General features: G+C 38.3%; 1 protein-coding gene and 1 long non-coding RNA gene across 2 annotated transcripts in view; one reads left to right on the top strand and one right to left on the bottom strand.

Moving 5' to 3' along the window:
• The first annotated feature begins 1,373 nt into the window (after positions 1-1,373).
• Positions 1,374-18,608, top strand: LOC147602218 (uncharacterized). The gene is made up of 4 exons (XR_015260465.1): positions 1,374-1,780; positions 2,889-2,969; positions 9,181-9,353; positions 18,501-18,608. It is a non-coding gene; the product is annotated as an uncharacterized LOC147602218 (long non-coding RNA).
• The window catches only part of DCBLD2 (discoidin, CUB and LCCL domain containing 2), a 44,686-nt gene continuing 34,083 nt past the window's right edge, over positions 12,749-23,351 (bottom strand). Inside the window, exons 10-15 of the mRNA XM_086761781.1 lie at positions 19,008-19,155; positions 18,459-18,617; positions 17,389-17,482; positions 16,955-17,004; positions 15,912-16,049; positions 12,749-14,824 (exon numbers count right to left, since the gene is read on the bottom strand). Coding sequence (XP_086617907.1) covers positions 14,382-14,824; positions 15,912-16,049; positions 16,955-17,004; positions 17,389-17,482; positions 18,459-18,617; positions 19,008-19,155 — 1,032 coding nt within the window. The 3' untranslated portion in view covers positions 12,749-14,381. The remainder of the gene's footprint in view (positions 14,825-15,911; positions 16,050-16,954; positions 17,005-17,388; positions 17,483-18,458; positions 18,618-19,007; positions 19,156-23,351) is intronic.

Genomic DNA, 23,351 nt, shown 5'->3' with positions numbered 1-23,351 from the left:
CTAAGGTGTTTTGACTCAGTTCTCTACTTGCATTATTCCCTGCAATTCAAGAACAATTCTGTTATGAGCTGGGAGTGCCTTGGGCAGTTGCCTTTGCTTTGGTGGCCTCTTGTTTGCAAGAGAGGGATTGTTGAGCAGTTTTTGTTTGCTCTGTGTCCGCCTTTCTCCCCGGGCTATAGGAAGCCAGGCAGAGGAAGAGTGGGCCTTGTTTGGCTTTTCTTTACATTCATGAGTGCATGAAAAAAGTTTTCTCCCTTTCCCCATACAGCAACTAGGAGAGGAAAAGGACAATAGGGCTGGTTCTGGTCCAGTGCAAGTAGAGGCAATATTTAAATATAATATTTAAATCAAATGGTAATTGCCATATGTAAAGAAATCAAAAGAGCACATACTCTGGAAAGTTTATATTTCAGACAGATCTAATAAAAACGTCTGTGTATCTACTGAGTATGTACTATATACTCTGTTGAGAAAAATGCAGCATGAAACAAGAAGAAAGAAGACCATTTACTCCCACTCAATTGCAGCCATTGTCTCTTTGCATTAAAGTGCCTAAAATTATCCCTTTCAAACAGGAGCAATTACAAAAACTTATGAAAAAAATTTATTTTCTACTGTGTCAGACCCAGCTAACCGAAGTTATTTGCCTTTTTCCTCATGATGATTCCTATGTATAGTGAGAAACTCTTCCATTAACAGCTCTGTTAACCCTGTTGAAATACCAGGGGATTTAGAGTTTAAGATTAGGTTAAATGTTATTGAGGTTTCTCAAATAACTTATATGAATCTCTGGGCTTTCTATGGACTGTATTGTTAGAGACAATGAACCTGAAAATACTGGAAAAAGAAATGTGTCAAAAAAACCCAGAATGGTTAAAAGGAAAAAAAAGGAAGAAAACAGTATCTGCCCATAACCCCAGTTGTCATAACTAGTTAACATTTGGGGGACATGTAGTGAGCTATTTTCACTGCCTCAGAGGTAAAATGTGGCAGTTATTTGACAGTGTGGAGAGAGGCTTCGCAACAGCTCGGGACAATAATAACATCTGCAGTTAATAACACTCCTACCCACAGTGGGTGTGCCAAGAAATCTGTCGTGGTGGCAGAGGACAAGGGGACCGTGTGCCCTGGTGCTGGGCGGAAGCAGTGATTTAACACTGGACGCCAAGAAGACACGCTGGCGGTGTTTCATCCTGGTGGGTGGCAGGGCATGTTTTGCAGTCGTGTAATTAGGTTATAGTCACTGCATGGGCTGGCTTTTGCTGGCCTGCATTGTGCCATCCAAATGTGGGACATCCAGAAGGAGATGGAGACAGCTCCCTAGGTGCTGGGCCTGAGGGGCCTAACGCGCTCCCCGTGGGGTTTTTTGTGTTTGTGAAAACTGCACCCCATCACACCGGATCCAGTGGAGCTCTTCTTACCTGCCAAATCCTTTCCGCGTGTGTACCAGGGCTCACCAGTCTCCTGCACAGCAACCTGTGACAGTCATAGCCTTGGAAGAGATCAGCAGTTGGATCAGCACTACTTCAGCACTTTGTCTGTGTGAACTGAGTATAGCTCCTTTCTCTTTGATTTCTTTTTGTGTTTATTAATATGGTGAGACAGCAACTTTTTTGGAACGTCTATGCACGAGCAGCCACTGTGAAAGCAAACCCAGAGACTCTCAAATCAAGGGTTGCACTGGGCAAAACTAGTAACACATGAGCAACCTTGAGTGTCTCCATGTAGCGTGGGACTGTCTTCCAGTGCCAGCCATGAGCTAGGAAGGAGTGAAAACAAGGCAAGTACAAAATGATACAATGTGACAATTGCACCCCAACCAATGCACCAAGTCAAGTCTTGTATCTTCTAGATTGAGATTTTCTTTACTAGTTTTACACGCCTGCATCCATTTCAGCTGTTCCAGGTGCGTTTATGTGAAGGGGCCACATTTGGACACAGTTTTTCTTTACTAGAACAGTAGCTGAAGAGGAAAGTGCTGGACTGATCCTGGCATTTGCCAGGTATTGGCACTTTCCTTCTCTAGTAGAAAACAAAAAACAGGAAGTCTGTGGTTCACTTAATTTTGAGGCCTTTTGAATACAGTTTTTGTCTGTAAATAATTAATAAAAAGTACAGTTATGTTAATATGCTGTACAATAATGTCTTCTAGTAATACTTAAGTATAAAATAGTTTTTTTGTGTGTGTAAATAATGATGTTCTGAACTGAATAGTGCCTCAATTAGTTGATATGAAAGCAAAAATTTGTTTTTCTTTTTTAAAGCTAAAATAACCCACATTCAGAATTCAGGCAATTTTTAATTTCACTCAGTAACTTTTTTTTATAAGTATTTACCACTGCATATTTAAATTATACAATCAAGTTTTTACTTAGCTAATCAACCTTAAAGTAGCTGGTAATAGAATCCACTTGTTTTATTTCTGTGGAGTTGTCAATGTTGTGAGGAAATAAACTTCAGCTCATTGCAAAATTGGCTTGCAAGTGTACTGGAGAACACCTGATTAAGAGAGTGGTATTTTTATATTTTATATAGGAAAATGAATATAAATACAAATAATATAACTATCATCATTACTATAAACATACTAATAATTATTGTAAACATGTTAATATTATAATAATAATATAACAGTTATCTGAGTAGTTATATAATTAATGATTTTGCTGAGTAATATAATTATAATAATGTACCTATAATAATTCATATAAATATAAAATAATAAAGTAAAATATACAAAGTATTATATTATATGCTGTTTTTTCCTATGTTAGTGAGAGTAAGGGCTTGTTTTTATTTCCCAAAACTTTGTTTATAGATAAATGATCAGTTAAAGAAAATCAACTTTTTTTTTTTAATGTTAAGTTTCTCTTTGGTTCTGTATGAAGCTTCATGGATAGAAGAAGACATGCAAACCATCTGAGGTTATAGTCAAGCAAAGCCCGAAGACAAGCAAAAAGGAACGCCAGGTATGTGTTTTTTAACTACACGGGTGAAGATCTGAAAGTATTTGCGTTTGAACTGTGGAACTTGAAAATAGTGAACTTGTAAAATTTATCTTACAATGCAAAATGAAAGGGAAAAAACCCTCATTGAAACAGTGAAAATAGTATACACAGCTCCTCAAAACTGTAATGTGTTGGTCAGCTGGCTCTGAGCAGTCCTGCATCCAAGATCTTGTAGAAGTCTGACATTTCATAACTAGTTAATTTTTCCTAAAGAAAACCCTAAGTTAAAGCATAATAATGTTCCCACAGGAAAACAACTTCCTTCTCTGTTTGTACCAACAAAGTAATTGGTCACTAGAGAAGGTTTTGTAAACTGTAATTTATGAAGGAGGATTCAACTTGTACATAGTTGGACCGAGTCATTCAAACTGTTAGGCACCTACCCTGCAGGCTGATAAATCAGAGAAGTCATTGGTGGTGGAGACTGACAGAAAAATAAGTGTCTCAAATCTACAGATATATGTTAATGAAAAAGACCAGCTATACCAGCAAAAGACTTGCTATACCAATATACATTAGAGTCTCTTGGTGTCCGAATTCTGCTGATGTTACAGGGGGAAAAAAAAAAAGGTGATAATGTCATCTACAGCCGAGAGTATGGGAGGATATATTTTTTAAAATTTATTAGAGTGCTGGTATCATGACTTACAGAAGAAATATTATTGGAATTATTTAATGCTGACTCAGTCATACATGTGCCTTATAAAAAGTCAAATTTGGAAATATACAAAAGTTTTGAAAATAGTGATACAGCTGTATTTCAAGTTTTTTTTCCTGAGGTCACCTCAGTGGGAACTCATTTTTGCAAGCAGCTTTATTAGTACTGGATATCATGTGGCTGTTTGTTTCATTATTGTATGAGTTTAAAATCTGATACAGATGCAAGAAACATTAAAACTTTTGGAATAATGAATAATGATTTCATTCTCTTGATACTGACAAATTTAGTATCTGCCACTGTTTGGAGTGGGAATACTGCCAGTGGAGGTCTAGTTTTATGAGAGAAGTTTGGTTTAATAATCAGCATTTTTTTTTGTTCACTTTATATAGCAGAGCAGATCTTTGTGTATATGCTTTCATTTGCTCTACTGTGTTGAAAAAATGCTATAAAATAAGCGTAGAAGCATAAATTATTTTTATTTTGCTGTGAAAACATTATTGAAACATCATTGGTTATAATCTACTGTTAGGAACTGGAATTTTATTAAGATGTTGGGTTTTTTTTTCCTTTACATCAAAGTACTGGATTTTGATCCCATTTAATTTTGGGAAATGAAGGTAACTGTCCAAATACCAGTTTATTGTGGTGATTACCAAAAAGCTTGGCTGGAAGACAACTCTGAAAATTCTGAAAGTTCATGGTACTGGAGGTGTGGTTTAAGCGTTTGGTGTTAACCAAGTGCCCCGTGGTTTATTACAGCTATGTAAAAACCTGTAAAATGATAAGCGAGTAACTAGGCTACATACACACATGCACACACACAAATATCTCTTTTGGAAGTTACAACAGAGCTTCCTTGGAGCCAGTTGTATGTTCAGCCCCTGGGCAGATGATTCTGACACCTAGTTATTCCCGTGGTGTGCTGGGCCTTGCCCCGCTGAAATCCATATGGAGCTGTCCTATATTAACCTAGTTGCAGCAAAACTGGGCCCTAGCATTATTAGGGACCTCGCTGCTACTCAGAAAATGTCCCCCTCAGATGTGTCACTTATTTGAAGCCTTAGAAACTTTTTATGGATGCAAGAGCAGAGGAGAGGGGAACTTGCTTTTTGCATGTGTTATATCTGAAGAGTTTGTCAATATTTGGAACACTGCTCCTTACTAGTGATTAATGAACTGTTATTAGTGTTTGAATCTCTGAAATAATTTTGTGTCTTAAATCTCACTATCTTAAATTATTCATCTAGTAGAATTGAACACTATATGTTGTATGTGGTGCATGCTTATTTATATGGAGTGTATTGTGCCAGATATGACTTAAGACAGGATGCTGAGTAATTCTGTGAGGACAGTAACATGAGGTCCTTTTGCCCGCTTGTCTGAAGGAAGATGACTTTCCAGGATTATAGCTAAAATGCTCTTAGATGGGCTGTGAACTAGAAACCCTGCTCTGGCTACCTTTTTACATTAATGAATTTTTGGACCAGTGTAATGCTTTCATGTTGCATGAAACTGTGTCTGGGAAATCTCTTAAAGTTATGAAACATTTAATTGAGCTTTACTGCAAAATGCAAGTTTTTGCTCCCAATGAATCAGTCTTCTTGAGCAGAAGGAAACATTGGAGTAACTTACCTTTTAATATAAATGGCTTAGGGATTTCCTTTAGGGTTTAATTTATTTTCTCCATTTTGTTTTTTGTTCCAAAATTGTCATCATAAAACCTGAAGAAAAAAAAAAGCAGAGGCTTGTTTGCAGTATTTTGTCTTAGTGTCTCGAGAATATTCTAGTTTTTGTTCTGCAAATGCAATCCTGAATGGATCCAGAATATATTCTATTATTATAGCTGTTTTACATACACAAATGAGTTTACATTTTTGTGTGTGTTTTACAATGCTGTTATTTCCAATATAGAATGTTACTTCGTGTTCACAGCAGGAGCTAAAAACAAATCATGAATCTCAGCAAGATTCCTGTGAAACAGAAATTTCTATTGCTGTGTCATGAGATTGAACGATGATACATTAAACGCCAGTTCAAGGCAGGTACTGTTCTCATGTCTGTGTGCTCTCCTGTTTAAGGTAATGTTATCTGCTAGACTGCAGTGAATGTGAGGTATACATTCCTGTTTCAGATCCCATGCAAATTATACAGCTTTGTCCTCTGTGCGATGAAGCTTTGAGATAGGTTTCCCTGGACCTCTACTTACAATGAGCTCCCTAAAGAACAGAAAGGCTTTTGCATTTAAAAAAAAAAAAAAAAAAAAAGAGAGCAACTTAAAAGGAGAGAATCAAAGTTAAGGCAAAACAAATAAAGACACCATAAATCCCATGTGTTCCTGTGGTGTAGGTATTAGCTCTGTATCAGCATGCTTCGGGCTTCTTAGGCTTGGTTTCAGTGCCAGGGTTTCGCACTCTCTAGGCTGTAGGATATGTCGCTTTGCCACTCATGCGCTGTGGTGGTACCTGTCTACTCCTCTCCACAGAGCCTGTCATCTTTACAACACCCTTTCTTAGCTTGAATGGTAGAGTTTGAAATGTAGGTCTTGTAAAAGACCTTTGTTCTTATTTTTGTTCTGGTAATTTTCCTTATAGTGTCTTTTGTATGACAGTCCATGCCAGTTTTAAAGCCTTTTTACTTGTACTGAGGAGTTTTGCAGTGGTTTGTTCAATTTTCATCTTTCCTTTAAATTGAGTTTACCATTGCAGTGCAGAGATGACTGTTAAAAGTACGATTCTATTTTCGCTCCCTTTGGCGTATGAAGGTGTAAAAAATATCACTGGTCTTTTTGGTTTATTTGCATCAGGCTGTTAATTACTTTCTTTATTGCCTCTTAGAGGTATGTGTTAAACTTGTCTGCCTTTTGATCTTAAACTACATACATAAACTATTATGTTAAAGGTCCTCATCATGTAACATTCCCTGTGCTCTCTTTGTAGCCATTCCTCATTTGTTCCTAATGATTGCTACAAAAAAAAACGCTTTTTCTTCTCTCTGTAGTTCATGAAATGCAAAACAGATAGCTTTTCAGGACTTTGGCAGCTAAGAAATGTCATTTAACTACTGAAACAAGGTTTACCTTTTAAACTGTTCCATCTAAGTTGATACTACAAACTTCCACTGAAAGCAGGACTGCAAAATTTTGCAGTCATTGAAAGGTCAGGAAGTGCAACCAGCTCTTCAGAATGATTAATACAGACATGCATATTGCAACAGTTGTTCCACTGGGCTTTATTTTTCCTCTGCGTGCCTCCACCTGCTTTCCTTTCCTGAGCACAGAAGTCACCTACGAACCTTCCATTATGCTTCAGCTGGTCAGGGGTTTTGAAGGAGAGCATGCACAAGGAGACAAAAGACAAAAGGTTGTATTTCACTTCCTTTAGCCTAGTAACGATATAGTACAGCAAGCTGAGCTTTTCTCAGATAGGGATGTATTTCCCGAATTATTTTTCCTCTCCTTGTGCAAGCGCTAGACATCTTGGTGGTAAGAAAGTTGGCCTAACTCCTCCCTTTAGAAAAAAAAAAAAAATGCATGCATTTATTTGTGACTAGGCTTCAGTGAAGTGAGTACAGGAAGAGTGTAAAGAATAAAAGGTTACAGATGCACAAGAGAGGATTTAGAATTTCTTCAACACATGAAAAATCATTCCCAGCATAGGTATTTTAGATAAGGCTGTTAATACATTATGCTAAAGGATGAGGAAGACCAGGCTTTTTTTTTTTTTTTTTTTCCTACAAAACATGAGCAAGACATACATAAGAAACTGTTCCATACACTTGCATACCTCCGTATCAGAAATCAGATTCTAATCTTGGGTATGCGTGCTTTCATTGGAGAGGCAGTTGCTCACCTGAATTGCAGGTGACTTTATTGGATGATCCAGTCCCTTCCTATCCCACGTTCACAGCCTGGTGGTTGTAAACTGTGCAACATGTACCTACAAAATTCAGGTTACAGTGGGATAGCAACTTACTCACCTTAGTATTGCCATGATGGTTGCTGGTAGCCTCCTGAAGACTGTACAGGTAGAACTGAGTTCCAGGGTGAGATTTTTTTTTTTTTTTAATTAAACCAACTACTGTTGTGTTTGCACACTGACAAAAATAGAGCTAGTAACTTTACATTGGAAGGTGGAGGGGCTTGGCTTGGCTGTGTGGGACAAAGATGCTGTTGATTAACAGCTCAAAAGTATGCATACCAGTGTAAGTAAAATAATGTGGACCCATGACTGCTCATGCTCAGAAAAACAGCTCTGCTCTGGTGTCCAGTTTAGTTTCTGAGTATAGTCAGGGATGTCTAAGGAAAAAAAAAAAAAACCCAGCTACTCTCTATAAAATAATAGCTCTAATTTTCCACCTACTCTAGATTTAGTTCTTTAAAGTGTTTATACTAACAGAATATTTTGTACATACTAGATGTGGTATCTTACATGTTAACAGCTAATGTCCTTTCACAGGCAAAATACTTCATTCACTAAACAGGAGTTTTTCCACGCAAAAAACGCCTTGACCTGGCAGTTTCTCCTCTACGGGGGAACTAATACCTGTACTAAGGTTCTGTACAGCAGGCAATGGTGCTTCTACCAATACAACAGAAAAAAATGCAAGAACTTGAAGAAACGGTAAAAAGTAATTCCCAGTGTGCAAAGGGCAGTCAGTATAAGAGGAATGCTGAAAGTTGCTCTTTTTTCCTTAACGTGAAGTGATTATTGGTGCAAGAACTTCAGCTGTTTATTGGTAGTGATTTTTAATACTACTAAGGCTTTTTGTGGGAGCAAGCAAAACCTTTTCCATGATTCCCCAAGTCAGTACGTGGTGGTGCGAAGTGGCTGTTTTGGTGCTGGAAGGTGACCAGGCAGTGAGGCGGCAAACCGCCTCAGCTCTTGTGTTCCCTGTGCCTGGAGACACTGCAGCAGGATTCTGGCAATTTCCAGACACAGAAAGTGAGTCACTGCTGCTTGCAGAAGTACCAATCGGCTACCGTAGCAGTGGGCAAGGCATGCTGCTGGACATCCTGCTTTCCATGTGAGCCACTAAAACAGTCTCATCATTTTCCTTACATGAGCTGTAGCTTAAGTAAGTTCATTACCATACACTTACCTCCTCCTTGGTAATTTCTCCTAACAATGATTACAGCATTTAAACTTCTAAGTGGTGTGGCCTACTTCTGAGGTGGGTGAAGTGACAAAGCATTGTTGTCAGTAACAAAGCTGTGCCTTTGGTTTTTTTGTTTTGTTTTTTTTCTGCAGAAAAAAAAAAAAAAAACTTCACACAATTACTGACAGTGCTGCAGTACAGCCCATATCTTTGCGTCTACTTTTGAAAGGTTATAAAGTAAACCCATAAGATGGCTTATAGACCTATTTCTGTGACTTCTGAAGGAATATTTTAATTAATCAGCCATGCCTTTGTATAGTCTGTTTTAAATATGTATTACATCTTTGATACATAAAGCATGGCTTCTTTTTTTTTACTAATAAAAAATTGAACTCTTGTTTTTTGTTTTTGTTTCAGAAAGATTCATGTACTAGAACAGTCCAATATGAGCGAGCCTTCTTGAGGAGAATGGATTCTGACACTCAGCCCATTGTTGCCAAAGGCTGGTTTTGGAGACCTAAAAATCTTGTGAAGCTGCAGCATGTTCAGGAGTGAGGCAAGTGAACTACAGGCACTTCTTAGAAAATAATGTAAGACTTCACAATAGTTTATAAAGAATTTTTATGTATTGTAGCATTGTATTTGTGCAAAACCTGACCTGTAGACTATCACTTTCCCCCTCGATTGCATCCTGACTGACTCTGTCTTGCATAAAGCTACATACAAAGGTAAAAAAGCTAAAAATATCACAACATTATTTGAGTTTGGTTTTAAGTAGACTCTGATTCTACTGTAATTTGGTCACAGCATTGTTTGCATAGTCATACTAGGTAACTTCTGCATGCAGATAGTACACTTAAAAGCTGTTCTAGTGTTCTGCAATTTAAATATGAATGTAGGTAGAAGCCTTTCTTCCACTTTCATCTGCAGTACTATCACTACATGTGTTTAAAAAAAAAAAAATTTATTTTCCCTTTGCAAGGCAGCAATGACAGACAGCTGTTGGTATAAACTTTCTGGCTGTGCTGAAAATTGATACCAGTTTCAAGTTTTATATATGTGCCTCTTTTAGATCAGAATTTGGTTACTGATCATGTGACTTCATAAAAGTGATAGTTGTGCATCTCTGAAAGTTGGAACCATGGTATATTTGATTACATTATCAATAATTGTTTTAAGACTTACCTGAGGAAAAGTTTGAACAGACAACTTCCAAAGCTGACTTTCACTGGACTATCATGTGCAGTAAAGTGCCTTATTTCTGGTCTCCTCACAAGTCAGTATTGCTCACTTTAAGTATGTGCATTTCTTTGAAGTTCTAAAGCTAGAACTCTAGTAGAGTGAAAGGAGTTTCTTCCAGCTTGCAATGAGACAGCTGTGAAGTCCCAGTACAGGACGAGAAGAGAGTTTACGGCAAACATGAGTATGTTTTCACAAGTTTTCATCAGGATAAAACAAAACCAGCACAAATGTTGTACACTTATTCTTATGGGTGAAGGACAAATTTAATTCCTTTACATGAAAAGCTTTACTTTTTCAGGAACTTCCTGGAAATAATGCGCTAATTATGTAGTGAAGAGAATACTTAGCCTTTTAACTTACTTAAGCACTTCTCATGGTCTTTCTCTATTTCTGTACAGCATTTGTGGGAAGTAATAAAAAAAAAAAATAGTATGTCAGGAGACTTAATGCACACTTTATGCCTATGTAAAAACAGAGTGTTTTCTGCTCCTGAAACACTTTCAGAAATCTAGATATGTGTTTTGCTTTAATTTCCCCCAACCCCCCCCCCCAATCACCCAAGATGTGGAAAACCTGAAACATGAAGCTGAGACAGCCCAAGCTGAAGCAGCAGTATTCCAGGTAAGGTGCATTTCACACAGAATGTTATGTTTAGCAAGATGCAGAGACAGCTGAGGAAACACAAGCATTCTGCCTTACACAGACAGCTGTCCCACTCAAGAACAGTCCCTCTAGAACCCTGGTCAACTAAAGCAGGGATGCTTACTGGCATTCATTTTCTCAAGACAAGTCTGCTTGTAACGTTACAAGGATGTTTCAGGTTGACAAGCATAGGACAAAGCCATTTAGGCTCCAGTTTTAACCTTGTACTTGCAAAAGATGAGTAATTATGATTGCCTTAGTTCTAGCACTGCAGTTCCTAAACTAAGGGGAAAGCTTTGGAAGCAAAAGCAGTATTTTTTTTTCAGTAACTAGAAAATAACCATGGTCTAGGTGAAGTATAAACTAGCAGCCCCTCTACCAGTCTACCAGTATCAGGGTGATGTGTAGAGGGCAGGATTGTTTCTGTGTCTAAGCACTGGGTTATACTGGACCGAAGCCTGACTTTCTCTGTCCCCTAGCAGAGGGCAGCTGCCGGAGCTGTGCCTTAGCTTCTTCTCACCCAGGACTCCAGAGCTGGCACTCTGCCGAGCAGCAGGCACCTTCAGGGAAACTCCCTCCTGTAAATACCACTCGCCCCTGCAGCAGACTCCAGTCACGAGAAGAACTGTAGTAAGTGTCAGTTTACGAGGTGTAAAGCTTGGTGAAATGGGACAGGGACCAATCTGTCCTCTGTAGGTGGCTGCTAGTTACAGCTACTGCCAGGAATCCTTATAGTGTCACTCTTGGAGGCAGGGCAAAACCACCGCTGGGTAGGTACGGCAGTAGGGTAATGCATAAATAACCCTTGCATTTCCAAGCTAGAAATGAATTAGATATAAGGTAGGTGTTAAATGCAAACATACTCAGTAATACGTATGTACAGTTTATTTAAAATACTTTTTAACATACATATAAAAACCCCTCACTATTTATACAGTCTAAGTTCTAGCAACATATACAAATACTGAGCAACTACAATACATGCTGAGGTAAGAACATACATTCTGGGAGAATACTCCAGCCACACAAGATTGAAATACATTTTATATCCGTATGTCTTCACATGTAAGAAAGACCCGTTAAATGTACCTCTGCTTGTACTGCACAGGAGAATGCTAATCTTAAGTGTGTCATACATTTGGGAATCAATGTGTAACAGTTCGTAGCATACATTTTAAATCCCATCATTACATATTCAAACTTATCTTCTTAGCCCTAGCAGATAACATGTTCAAAGTTGAAAGCAGGGAGCAAAGCTTGGGACCAATTTCTTTCAGAAAAGGGACTTAGAACCATACATTCTAGTCAACAGTTCATGCTGCTCATATAATGAAACTGCATTGCGGGTGCTTAAAAAAAAAAAAAAAAAAATAACCCACTGTAGAGAAACTGTTTAATTCTAACACCATCTTAGCCTACAGTGTATCCACAGTTCTATTATACCTGGCCTACAGTAAAGATTAAATCCCAGTGTGTTAATTTTACTGACTCAAACACATCCATTATTTATTTTTACGGTAGATAAATTTTTCTAAGCCTAAACAGGTACAGTCTGAGAAGGCAGAGGTTTCTTAACTTGGCTGGACTAAGTATGTCACATCATGGCGCAAGCAAATAACCTCCCACTCCTTTCAAATAAAATCAGCTGCAATAATTTCAAAGTCATCATTGTTGCTGATTGATAGGTAAGAACACTTACTGAAAACTACAAAGATTGCAGACTAGCTTTATCAAGCAGAAAAAGTTGCAATAACATCAAAAGTACAACTGTAGGCAGGATTTTTTTTTTCATGAATGGGTCTTGCATACCACCGTTACATTCACATTTACGCTTTGTCATCACCCAATTCTTAAAAAAAAAAAAAAAAAAACAAAAACCCACCACACCACCCAATTTAAAAAAAAAATAAAAAATCATTCTCAATGAATCAGAATGAATGATCAAAATTGTTAAAATTGGGCTTTAAGGTAGCACAGAGTATGTAATAACATTCTAGATGTTGAACAGGCCACAAGTGATTTTGGAAACTGAGTTTATGTATTAGCCCCTGCGCAAACAATTTTTCAAGTGATAACTTAGGATGCCATAGCGGTATAAAGACAGGGTGGCAGCCCTCTTCAACAGTATTTTAGCTTCCATTTTGATCTTCTCCACCTAGTTTAAGGACCCTGGACAATAAACAAGGCTGACTGACTTGAATTACATCACAGAAATAAACAGTAACCACTGAAGTCCATAAAACTGGGCTAATGTATAGGTAGGGGTTTCACATATATAAATTCATTCAGCATCCTCCCACCAGTGCTGTTTACAATACAAATAAAGCATTTTTATTGTGAGTTTTTTCCTACTACTTAGGTTAAAAAGCTGTGCTTTGTTTCTAACAAGATTAAAAATGGCAAATATGACATCCCAACTGTTTTCATTTCACGATTACCTAGCTAAAACTAGCCTACGTTATCCCAAATAGACAACTGCCATGTTCTCAGAGTAGAGAACACTGGAACATTCAAAGGATACAAATGCCATTAAACACTTCTGACATGGACACTCTTTGGAACAGTACTGGTTCTCTTGCAAAGGTTTTTGGAATCTTTCTTTGATATTTTTTTTAATATGAACAATCCTAAGAAAAGCCCTAAGGCTAAAGGTTTTCAGTTGTGCTAAAACGTACCGTATGTGCTAAATGCGTGTATTAACACAAACTGTGCACCATTAGAATATTTGGGTGCTTCCATAAGCACTCACAAAAGTATATACATATCTTTCTTTGTATATGCCCACATCCTAACACACAGCAATAGATACTCTGGGCAGGGGTGGGGCAGGGCAGGGGGACAGGGAGAAACTTTCTGAATTCAGTCACCTCCAACACCTGGATGCTTCTTGCACACTGAGCATCAGGGAAGTCTGGATTCAAGGCAGATACTATTCAGAGTAGCCTGCACTTAGTAGGGAAAAATGGAAAAGTCGTTGCTGTGTAGTTTGCTCGTATGAGGTAAGCCACTCAATCTTATTCCTTCCTAGGGATCCAGGAGGCACAGATTAAGGAGAGGAGGCAGAAAACGGACTGTACAGACAGCAGATTCTAGTTTGGGAAGGCTAACAAAAATGGTGGGAACCTTCTGAGAAACACACAGGTGATTCCTAATCCTGTGAACAAAAGCTGAAATAATGTAATTTAGAATCAGAACTATTTTATGCCATGAAGTTAATGGGATTTTTGCCATCGGTCCTGATAGTAGTTTTCAAAGTCCAAAGTTGTGCAGGCATTTTATAGGGTAAAATTAATTTTAGAAGCTGTAGTGTTTACATACAGATCTTAGAGAGTCAGGAGCTTTGGGTTTTGTTGTTTTTTTTTCTCCCCAGAAATAGTACCATTAGCAAGAAATTACTGGCTTTCGTACTTTAAACTGTTTCTCCCAATTTATCATTCACATCTATGGATTATTGAAGCTAATCTTGAAGAGTTCTTCTCTCATGTCTGACAGACACTTGTACAGTAGTAATAAAAAAAGTCCACGGTTTTGCAGGAGACAGGCTGTAACTATACATCCAATTTAAGGAAAGGCAGAATTACTGGTTTCCCAGACCTCCAATATCACATATTTTGGTTCAACATTGTATTATTTAAGACTTAACATTATCAAAACAAGGTAATTAAAAAAATGAAACTGTCAGCTTTATGGAATGGGCTTTTAAAAACAAGCCATCATTCTACCTTACTCGTGAGCTAACTTAGTTCATCCTTACTCCCAGCAGAATGGGCCACGCTCTGGGGTACCTGGTACACCAACTCATCGGTGGTGCCAGGCCCCGGTTGCCCCTTTGGTGTGTCGTACAGCGCCTGTGCTGATGATGTGCTGTCTGTCCTAGATAAGAGTTTATTGTAAGTTCCCACCAGCGGAGGGGCTTGATTCCCCGCAGCTTTGAAGGTGGAAATGGAAGGAACGCCAAGAGGTGTACTGGGATGGCTGGACATGTCCATGATTATTGGAGTTGCATATTCTGGTCCAGTTATAGGTACAGGTTCAGCATAAGCATGGTAAACTTCTTGTACGGGTGAATTGTAAGGGTCCAAATCAGCATAACTTGCTTCTTTTCCTTCCTCTGGTTTAAAGGTTGATCTCTGATGAAGCGTGCCGACAATTCCCCCTACCAGTGGCTGAGCATACTCTGTTACAAACCCAAACAAAACAAAAACACACTTAATGGAAATTGTTTCTACAGTGGCATCACATTAAATACAACCTGTCAATAGTGTCACAGAAATAATTAGCCTTGTCAAACCAGTGATCCGTCTGTTTGCCAGTGCCAATTGCTTTGGAAAAAATGTCATTTCCACCCAATAGTTAAAGCCACTGGGACAGTCACAACATCCCAATTCCTCAAGTTTATGCTTCTTCCCTTGTGAGCTGCAATTTCCATGCTGTAAATCTGCCTCAAAACAAAGTTTTTTGAAACGTTCTTCCCTGCAGTATTAGAATTAAATGAAATTATCTTGCCTGGCTTTGGATAAAAAGTGGTCCTTGGGGCAGAGGGTTTGTCCTGTGAGCAGGGGAAGCCTGCACGTGGTCAGCTGAGATATTTCAGTTCAACAGGTAATCTGACTTACAAAAGCTGGAGGTGAGAAACCTGGCTAGCTGGGGAAAAACAGACAAGCAGCCAAAAGAGAAATGTAACTCTGCTGGCTGTGAAGCTGTAATTTGCACGTGTCTACGTATTTCTGCCATCAGCATGTAAGCACAGACTCAAAGGCAGTCACCCATCTTCCTGTAATGACTGGTTCACCAAGAAAAGGGCATATGCCGTTATCAGTAACTCCTCCTTTTCTAGATCAAAATTATTTAATCCATACAGTCAGTGCAGGGAACCAAGTGCCATATTTCAGATTTGTGCATAAAGATAGTGGGGTGAAATTATTTCCAGTGCATGAAAACATAACCCCCCCCAAAAAAATCCTTCAACCCTTCAGTGAGTTTAAGAACAAGTACAAGTAAAGAAAGTTTCAGTTTAACTTGGGGAAGTGTCTATTCACAGCACATAAAGTCAGTTGATACATACCTTTGTGATGCTTTATGAGAACGGATTTGAAAAAACTTAAGAAATCCAGTTACCAACAGAACTATTCATTTCTCCTCTGTTCCCCCAAAACAAACAGGAAACAATTACATATAGCCAAGTTCCTGATACTTTTTGGCATGTCAGATATATATAGAGAGATATATATTACATGGCCCACAAAAAAAACAGTAAAATGTACCTGCAGACTCTGTTTGCAGCATTGTTGGGACTTCTCTTGGTCTTAGGTGACTAATTTCACTGCTGCTGTAGCGTACAGGAGTTTCTTCATGTTCTGCTGATTTGGTCGGGAGAAACTGCTTCATTCCTTTCCACCATCCTTCACATAGATTTAAAAAAAAAAAACAAAACACAAGACTGCATATGTACTTGTTTTAAGCTACTAAAAATATTTTTACAGCTTATATTTGGTAGTAGCAGGCAAACAACTCCATTATCAGTATCTGCATGACTAAGGTTAGAATATAGTTTAACATTCTGTGGCAGACTGAAGATTCAGAGGTGACAACATTACTCTCACCCAGTCAGCCTGCCTAAATGCTCCCCCTTCAAACACCTGCAGAACTGCTGCAGTCTAGTGAATCTGTCCCTGAATGGCCATTAACAGCAGTGCTGGGGCTGCTCATCACTTTAAGAATCTCATAAAATATAACACAGAAAATATGAAAGTCACTCGATTCCAATTTATAAATGCAGTATTTACATAAACTATTAGACAGTCTCAGTTATAACCTCAGAGTACAATTAATTAATTATTCTTAATGCCTTAAAGGCATACTTAAAACTACTAGTGAGCAAACAGAGAGATACGGAAATTTTCAACAAGAGGCCAGAGAAGGGAAGCATGGTCATACAGACACAGTACAAACCCAACCGCTGCAGCAGCCCTCTATGCTGTAGCACAAGCATTTTCAGGACACCGGCTAAGTTCTGCTTGGTGGAATTGTCTGAGCTCAAGTTAACAGGGCACATACTTTGTTTACTAAAAAAAAAATCTGAAGCTGTAAGCTCTGACAGGAGACAAGGCATTTTCTATTTCTGAAAAAAAATTCAGAGAATGAAGCAGTTACGTTTGTCCAGAAAAGAAATTCAGTGTTCACTATGCCTACGTCAATTAGCATTAAAGAAGCTTCTGCTAGTGGAAATTGTCTGTGCTCCTGCAATCTGAAATATGCATCAAACTGAAACTGGCATGTAAAGGATTGCATAAAACCATTCTATTACCTGCACGATCCCAGTAAGGTAGATCGTAAGTGCCCTCAGTTTTTTTCTTGCTGTGAAAAAAAGAAAAAGAAGATGTTTTAGCTAGTCTGCATATTGAATGATACATTAACTAATGCTCAGCCACTATCACCTTGGCTGAAACTGGTCCTCAAATTTAAAGTATAAGCACCAGTAACCTGGCTTGCCATCACCAGTCTGCTGCTACTGGAGAAACCAGTTTTCAGTAAAAGCACTTCTAATCAAAATAGTTACAAAAAGCTGTTTTCACTGTCCTTGCTGTTCAAGTGAACAGTTTCTCACAATAATACAATTCTGAAACAAAATCCTTCCACAAGTGTGGACCATGTAGTTCCCACAGCGATGCACGCAGCATTTCATTCCCACACGCCAGGCTACCATTCATTTAAAGCACTTGCACTCATCTAGTCATTTACCGGTTTCTCCAATGCCAGGCACAAACTAAGATAAGAATCAGAGTCGTGAAGACCATCACCAACACTGGAACCAGAACTGCTGCCAATGCCACATCTGAAAGCCATTAAATTAAGTGGTGTCAGACAGAAGAGCTTATAAATCCGCTTTTAATTTGAAAATTACTTGGATAAAGCACATAGTTCTCATGTATAGGTCTCTATCACACCAGATCCCTCAGCTAAGCTACCCTGCTGGATGCCCCCATAATGTAAACGTCAATTAACATCTGGCTCTTCTACACATATGCACAGCTGGTATTTTTGCAAGGTTTTTAATCAAAATCAACAGATTTGTCTTAATATAAGTAAGATTTTTCTGTTAGAACAATATGGTTTATTATTAACAAGGAAAATGAAGAGAGTCCAGGAATATGCAACTACTTAAGTTTGAACCTCCTATAAGAAGTAAATACCACAGTACCTCAACACTTAGTCACAATGAGCCTATGCTGGCTCTGCATGTGACGGGAGACCATCGTGTCCCCTGCCATCCAAAGGACACTTCACCAGTGCCTGCATCTGCAGTGATCTTGCCCTTTTCTCACTATTTTCTTTGATAATCAAAATGATGATGCCAGATAATGTTTTTTGAATTTTGTGCCAACATGACTGCTCCATTAAAGATTAGCTGTGTCAAAAGTGTTTTGTCCTAAGAAATTATCAAATTGAATAACAAAGCAGTTACATCTGATTAATTCCGAATGGAAGTCCAAGTTGCAATTTCTCCTTCGGACAAAATTTGTTCAGTAATTAAAAGTTGAACTCAGTCTGAACAAGTTTTGAAAGACAGAACTTCAATATATATATTGACTTGGAAGACTGATTTTGCTTCTGCATGCAGTATGCAACTTTACTTTTTTAAAATCATATGTAGATTTAATAACTGATAAATATTAAAATGAAAATATAAGGTTGATAATTTGCTATAATATATTAAGTGCTGAGAAAATTTAAATTCAGAAAGCACACTTAATACATGCCAAAGTACTATAAGGAGTCCCCAAACACTTCCACTGCTTAACTGTGGATACCTTTGGTTACACTTGGAGTCACTGTGGTGTTTTTTATTTCAGGTGTGAAAGTTGTTTTATCTGTCTGCAACAAAGTCTTCACTGAATGAATGAAGTCATCATTCTTGTCGTCATTCTTGTTTGGCGGTGGTGGTGGCATGGTGATTTTAGGAGCACGGCCTTTACAAGAAAAGGATTTATTTTAAAAGTTTTTTTAAGTGCTAGTTTCTCATGTTCGTTTTCAGGAGAAGACAGCTGGAACAGTTTGCTCTAAAGCTTTTGTTCATGATATACAATGAGGAAAAAACCCCCATGAATCAGTAGCATGGAAGGCAAGTGACAGCTGTCTTTTGAAACACTTATTTTTTAAATTACCTTGTTTACACCTTAACTGGGTATTTTCCAGGTTAAGTGTAATCATTTTGGAAGAAATTCAGAAGGATCAGTTACAGAAGGATTATGCAGCTAAGAAGTACTTTTTTTCTCATTGAAAATATACCCACAAAATAATCTTTGTCAAATTATTTCACTGCTTGTCTTGCACAGGTGAAAGGTTTTCAGTTGCCTTACCTATACTAAACTGACATCCTAGCAATTCTACTTTCAGTGCAATTTTCTGGTGCCACTTTAAGGGGTTAATCCTAAAGAAGCGTGCAATAATAGGTGGAATGAAATTATTGCGAACTTCCTGGTACAATTCAGTGTTCCCTTGAAATATCTAGAAAAGAAGAAGAAAAAAGAAACACGTTATGTTATACAAATGCAATAGGAACCAAGTAGCTACAACCAATTTTGGAAATTTTTCCAATTTAGGAAAAATAAGTGGTACAGTATCCTGAAAATTCACCCCAGAACGGTGCTGCTGCCTGCACATCTCACTCACTCGGCCCTATTAAATATATAACTGGATAAAATAAAGGAGTGTGTGATTCTACTGATGCTCCCCAGGCAATGTCTGCCGTTAAAGACATCTCGCACGTTTATGGCACTGAGTATTTCTAACTCAGTCCTTTTTGATATTTTGCACTACTCTTCAAATATATAGAGCAAGCAGTTGTGACAATGTGAAAGCAGGGATTAAGTCGTGCCTTCACACAGCCTGATGGTCTGTCCAGTGAAATGGAATGGCATTTGTTAGAGAGCATGAAGAGACACCGTTCAAATATGTCATCACACTGTCCTCTAGTGGTTGCTGTCTACAAGGGCCGAACCACAAGCGAAACGAAAGAGCGTGAGTGCTCTCCCCTTAAGAATCTCATATGGAGCCCTGCTGTTCTGGAAGTGAACGGCGCAGACTTTACATAAAGGATGAGCTAAAGCCAGTCCTTCACTGCTGGTCCTCACACACAAAGAACTCATCAAAATTTGACATAAGAGAACGGCTTTGTCTGGGTGAAATTTAAAACTGGTAAGCAGATAGTCACTGTGTAGCACGGCGTAAGCAGACTGACAAACTTAAAGCCAACTGCACTGAGCTGCTTAAAACAATATAGAAACTAGGCCCAGTACTCCAACCCTGCAAGCCATCCCATCATCTTCTTTGGAGGACTGGTTTGGTATCATGTCTTTGGGTAGGAAGTGAACTGTCTCTCCATGCTGGTGCACAGCAGTTGGGTTTTGGCTCTGCAAATGCAGCTCTTGGGTGCTACTGCAACACGTCACCACAGAGGGGACAGTAAATGAGTAAGATGTTTCTTCTTAATGCACTGATGCAGATATTGCAAATCATGCTGGACATAATGCAGAACAGAATTATGGCACTTTCCCGAAAAATAAATACTATAGCGAGTTTTCTGCTCACTCACAGCACTTGGTAAACAAAAAGCACCTTGCCCCTCTTGAGGACAAGCATTTTATTGTGTAAGAGCTGATGTGTCTGCAAAAAACGGAGCAGTCACGAGTTTTTAGCACACTTCTGATCAATGCACATCACTGGTGTTTCAACCTTGATACACAAGATAGAGGTTTTTGTATTGCACTCCTGTGTTTGTAACAAAATGACTAGAATATCCCTACAGGTTTGAAAGAAAACAATCATTCCAGGAAATGATCCATTCAAAAGCCCCCAAAACCACAACATCCCCAGAGACCTTTAAGGGACTCACACCTGGGCTCCCTGACCTACAGAACATGTCTCCACTCTCAAAAGACACAAGTGTCTTGTGACTATTAGTACACATAAGAATTTTGGTTTGTCCTTACATAGGCGTTAATTGTCTTCACATTTGAAAGCACTGACTGATCAAATAGGCACATAAGTAAGTCCATTTAGTTAGACATGGAAAAATAAATCACTTGGTAATTTAAATGCAGTACTTCATGTTTGAGTGTATTGGTTTTTCTACATCTTAAATTAGTAACCAGCATTTTCCTTTTTACATATCCAAGTAACGCTACCAAACGAACTGCTAACCCCTTAAGGATACTAAAAATCTAGGCAGGCAAACACAAGCTGTTTGCCTCCAAAGTGTACAGTCTCTCTTCTTCCTCAGTTTACTGCAGTGCAGATTTACAAGCACATGGCTCTCGGTGGTATCTGTCCTGCTCGGAATTTAAGCTTATTGTTCTCAAAGAGACTTAGTAGCAATGAATGAAAACAGATTAAATGTGGGGGCAAGTCTATGGTGTTATTTTGGATAGAACTGAAGTCCAAGTATTCACAATCTAATGAGACATGGCAAGAACATGCAAGACCAGGTTCCAATTGACAGCCACTTTTCCCCTAAACTAGGGCAATAGTTTTTTTTCTTTCCCCCCTAAGCTGACAGGCTTGTAGCTACAGATCTTACCAGAGAATTATTTGTTTTGGTAAAGATGTAAATGAGAAGCAAAATACAGAGGTGACTCTTTGAGGGGATGCGCCAAGCCCAAACTGCTGTACTGTATCCTTGTTTGCGCTGTGCCATGCCAGTGCCCACTACCGAAAGAAAGTGCAAGCTGCATCTGGCTACTCAAGCAACTAATGCAGAAGTTACAGATTAGGAAAATGGATGCCCAAGACAGAAAGTCAGTCTCACTTCAGGTTTCTGAGGCTGAGCATGTAACAGCAAAAGCAACAAGAATCATTAACACTGACTATTATCTTCAAGAAAGATTAACAGTAAAATCATTCTTTACTTCAGACCTCTATTAGTCAAGCTTTTGATGTCAAGTGTTACAATAGTAACTTAACTTTACCTGTAGCTCAGTGTTTTTTGTCCATTCAATTTTTTTTTGCACAAAATAAATTGCTTCTGAACACAATACAGTGCTGATGAGAAATCACTTTCATAATCCATTTATTATCAAATTCTCTCCATTTGCCTCTGTGCTGTCAAATGATTTTTTTCTAACACTGCAACTTTGGTTTGTCATTTTTCCCTAATTCAAGCATTTTATTCTTTTTTTCATTAAGAAAAGCTTTTCTGGAGTACTGATATATCTTTAGCAGCTACGTGCAAAAAGGACTACAGGAAAGCCTTGGGGAAAGCTTCTAGTGTCCTGAATGTTAGGAATTTCAAACATCTTTCAAAAAAACAGGGAATAGCACCTCCTGGTTGGCCTCGTGTGCAATTATGTAAGGCTCAAAGGGAGAAGCCTGCACCCATATGCATCCAAAAACAAAGCTGTATCAAATGAGATTATGTCAAACAGATGAAAAATCTGCTATTTCGAAGCCTAAGAGATCAACCATCCTGAACACTTTTTTTCTGTCATTTAACCACAGCTGACACCTCCTGGATATGTATGGTTCTTCATGCATTGTACCTAATCATACAAAGAGTGCAAGAAAGATGTGTTGACTGTAAATTCAAGGTCCACGGTTTGTTTCATTTCAGGAACTTGCAAGAAAAACAATATGCTCAAATTAAAAGGCAACAGCTGCTAAGAAAATAATCAAATCAAGCATGAAGCCAAAATCTAGGCCCTCACTAGCTGAGATTTTATTTTACGTCCAGAAGAGGACACTCGACAACTAGCAAAAGCCTCCCCTCAACCCTGCTCCTCAGTATTTCATACCAAGAGTCTCTTAGTTCATGTGTAAATTCAAGGAGATGGACCAGCCTCAACAGTAAAGTCTCCTCCTTTCAGGAAAGTTTCCTACTGTGATTATGCTCAGTGTTCAAAACCAGCTTATTTTAGCAAAAAAGATACTTCACCTTTCACTTCATCAACAGGATGCTACATCCTACCTTGAAACATTCTTAACCCACAGTAAACAGAAGAAAACCAAGGACAGCTGAAGAGTTACTATTCTTAAGACCAGTTTCTAAAAAGTTACTAGGTTACTAGTTACTATTATATGGACGTAATACCTCAGGCCTACGGAAGTGAGGTAAATTACATCCAAGAATTTTAAGGAAAAAAACCAAATTCTATTTCCAGTCAGGTTACCAAGAATCCTCTCATCTGATGTGAACCACCAGGAAGAATACATGGGACATTAATCTTCTAATTTTTACTGTCTATTAAATACTGCAAAACTGTAAACACAGGGAAAACAAGATCGTGTTGCCGCTAACATTAGATAATTTTTCTGTGTGGCAAAGCATTTGCAGTCTGAACATATCATTCCATTTTTTAAGAAAAATCCCCTCCGCAAGGGCTGTTCTAGTATACAAGAAAGAAACTTGGCAGTACTTTGTCAAAAAGTAAGATTGACAGAAACATTATAAAAGATAGAATATTATACAACCCCATACATTTATTCTGTAACTACAAGAGGATAAGAAAGCAAATCTTAATTTTGAAACACACACCCTATTTTGAAAGAGATCTGATTATTCTAAAAGGGATGTATTACCAGACTGCCTACCACTGGCAATGGAGTTTGTTGTATAGAATATTCCCACTCCCGAAAAGTAATAAAAATAATCTCTGAATTGCAGAACTGTTAAAAACTTTACACACTTGCATATTTTCACGTTGTCTTCT

Source organism: Chlamydotis macqueenii, chromosome 1 (genome assembly GCF_036417535.1).
Source record: "Chlamydotis macqueenii isolate bChlMac1 chromosome 1, bChlMac1.mat, whole genome shotgun sequence".
Taxonomy (NCBI): Eukaryota; Metazoa; Chordata; class Aves; order Otidiformes; family Otididae; genus Chlamydotis; species Chlamydotis macqueenii.
The sequence above is the reverse complement of the archived record's forward strand: the minus strand, read 5'-3'. Positions and strand labels throughout refer to the sequence as shown.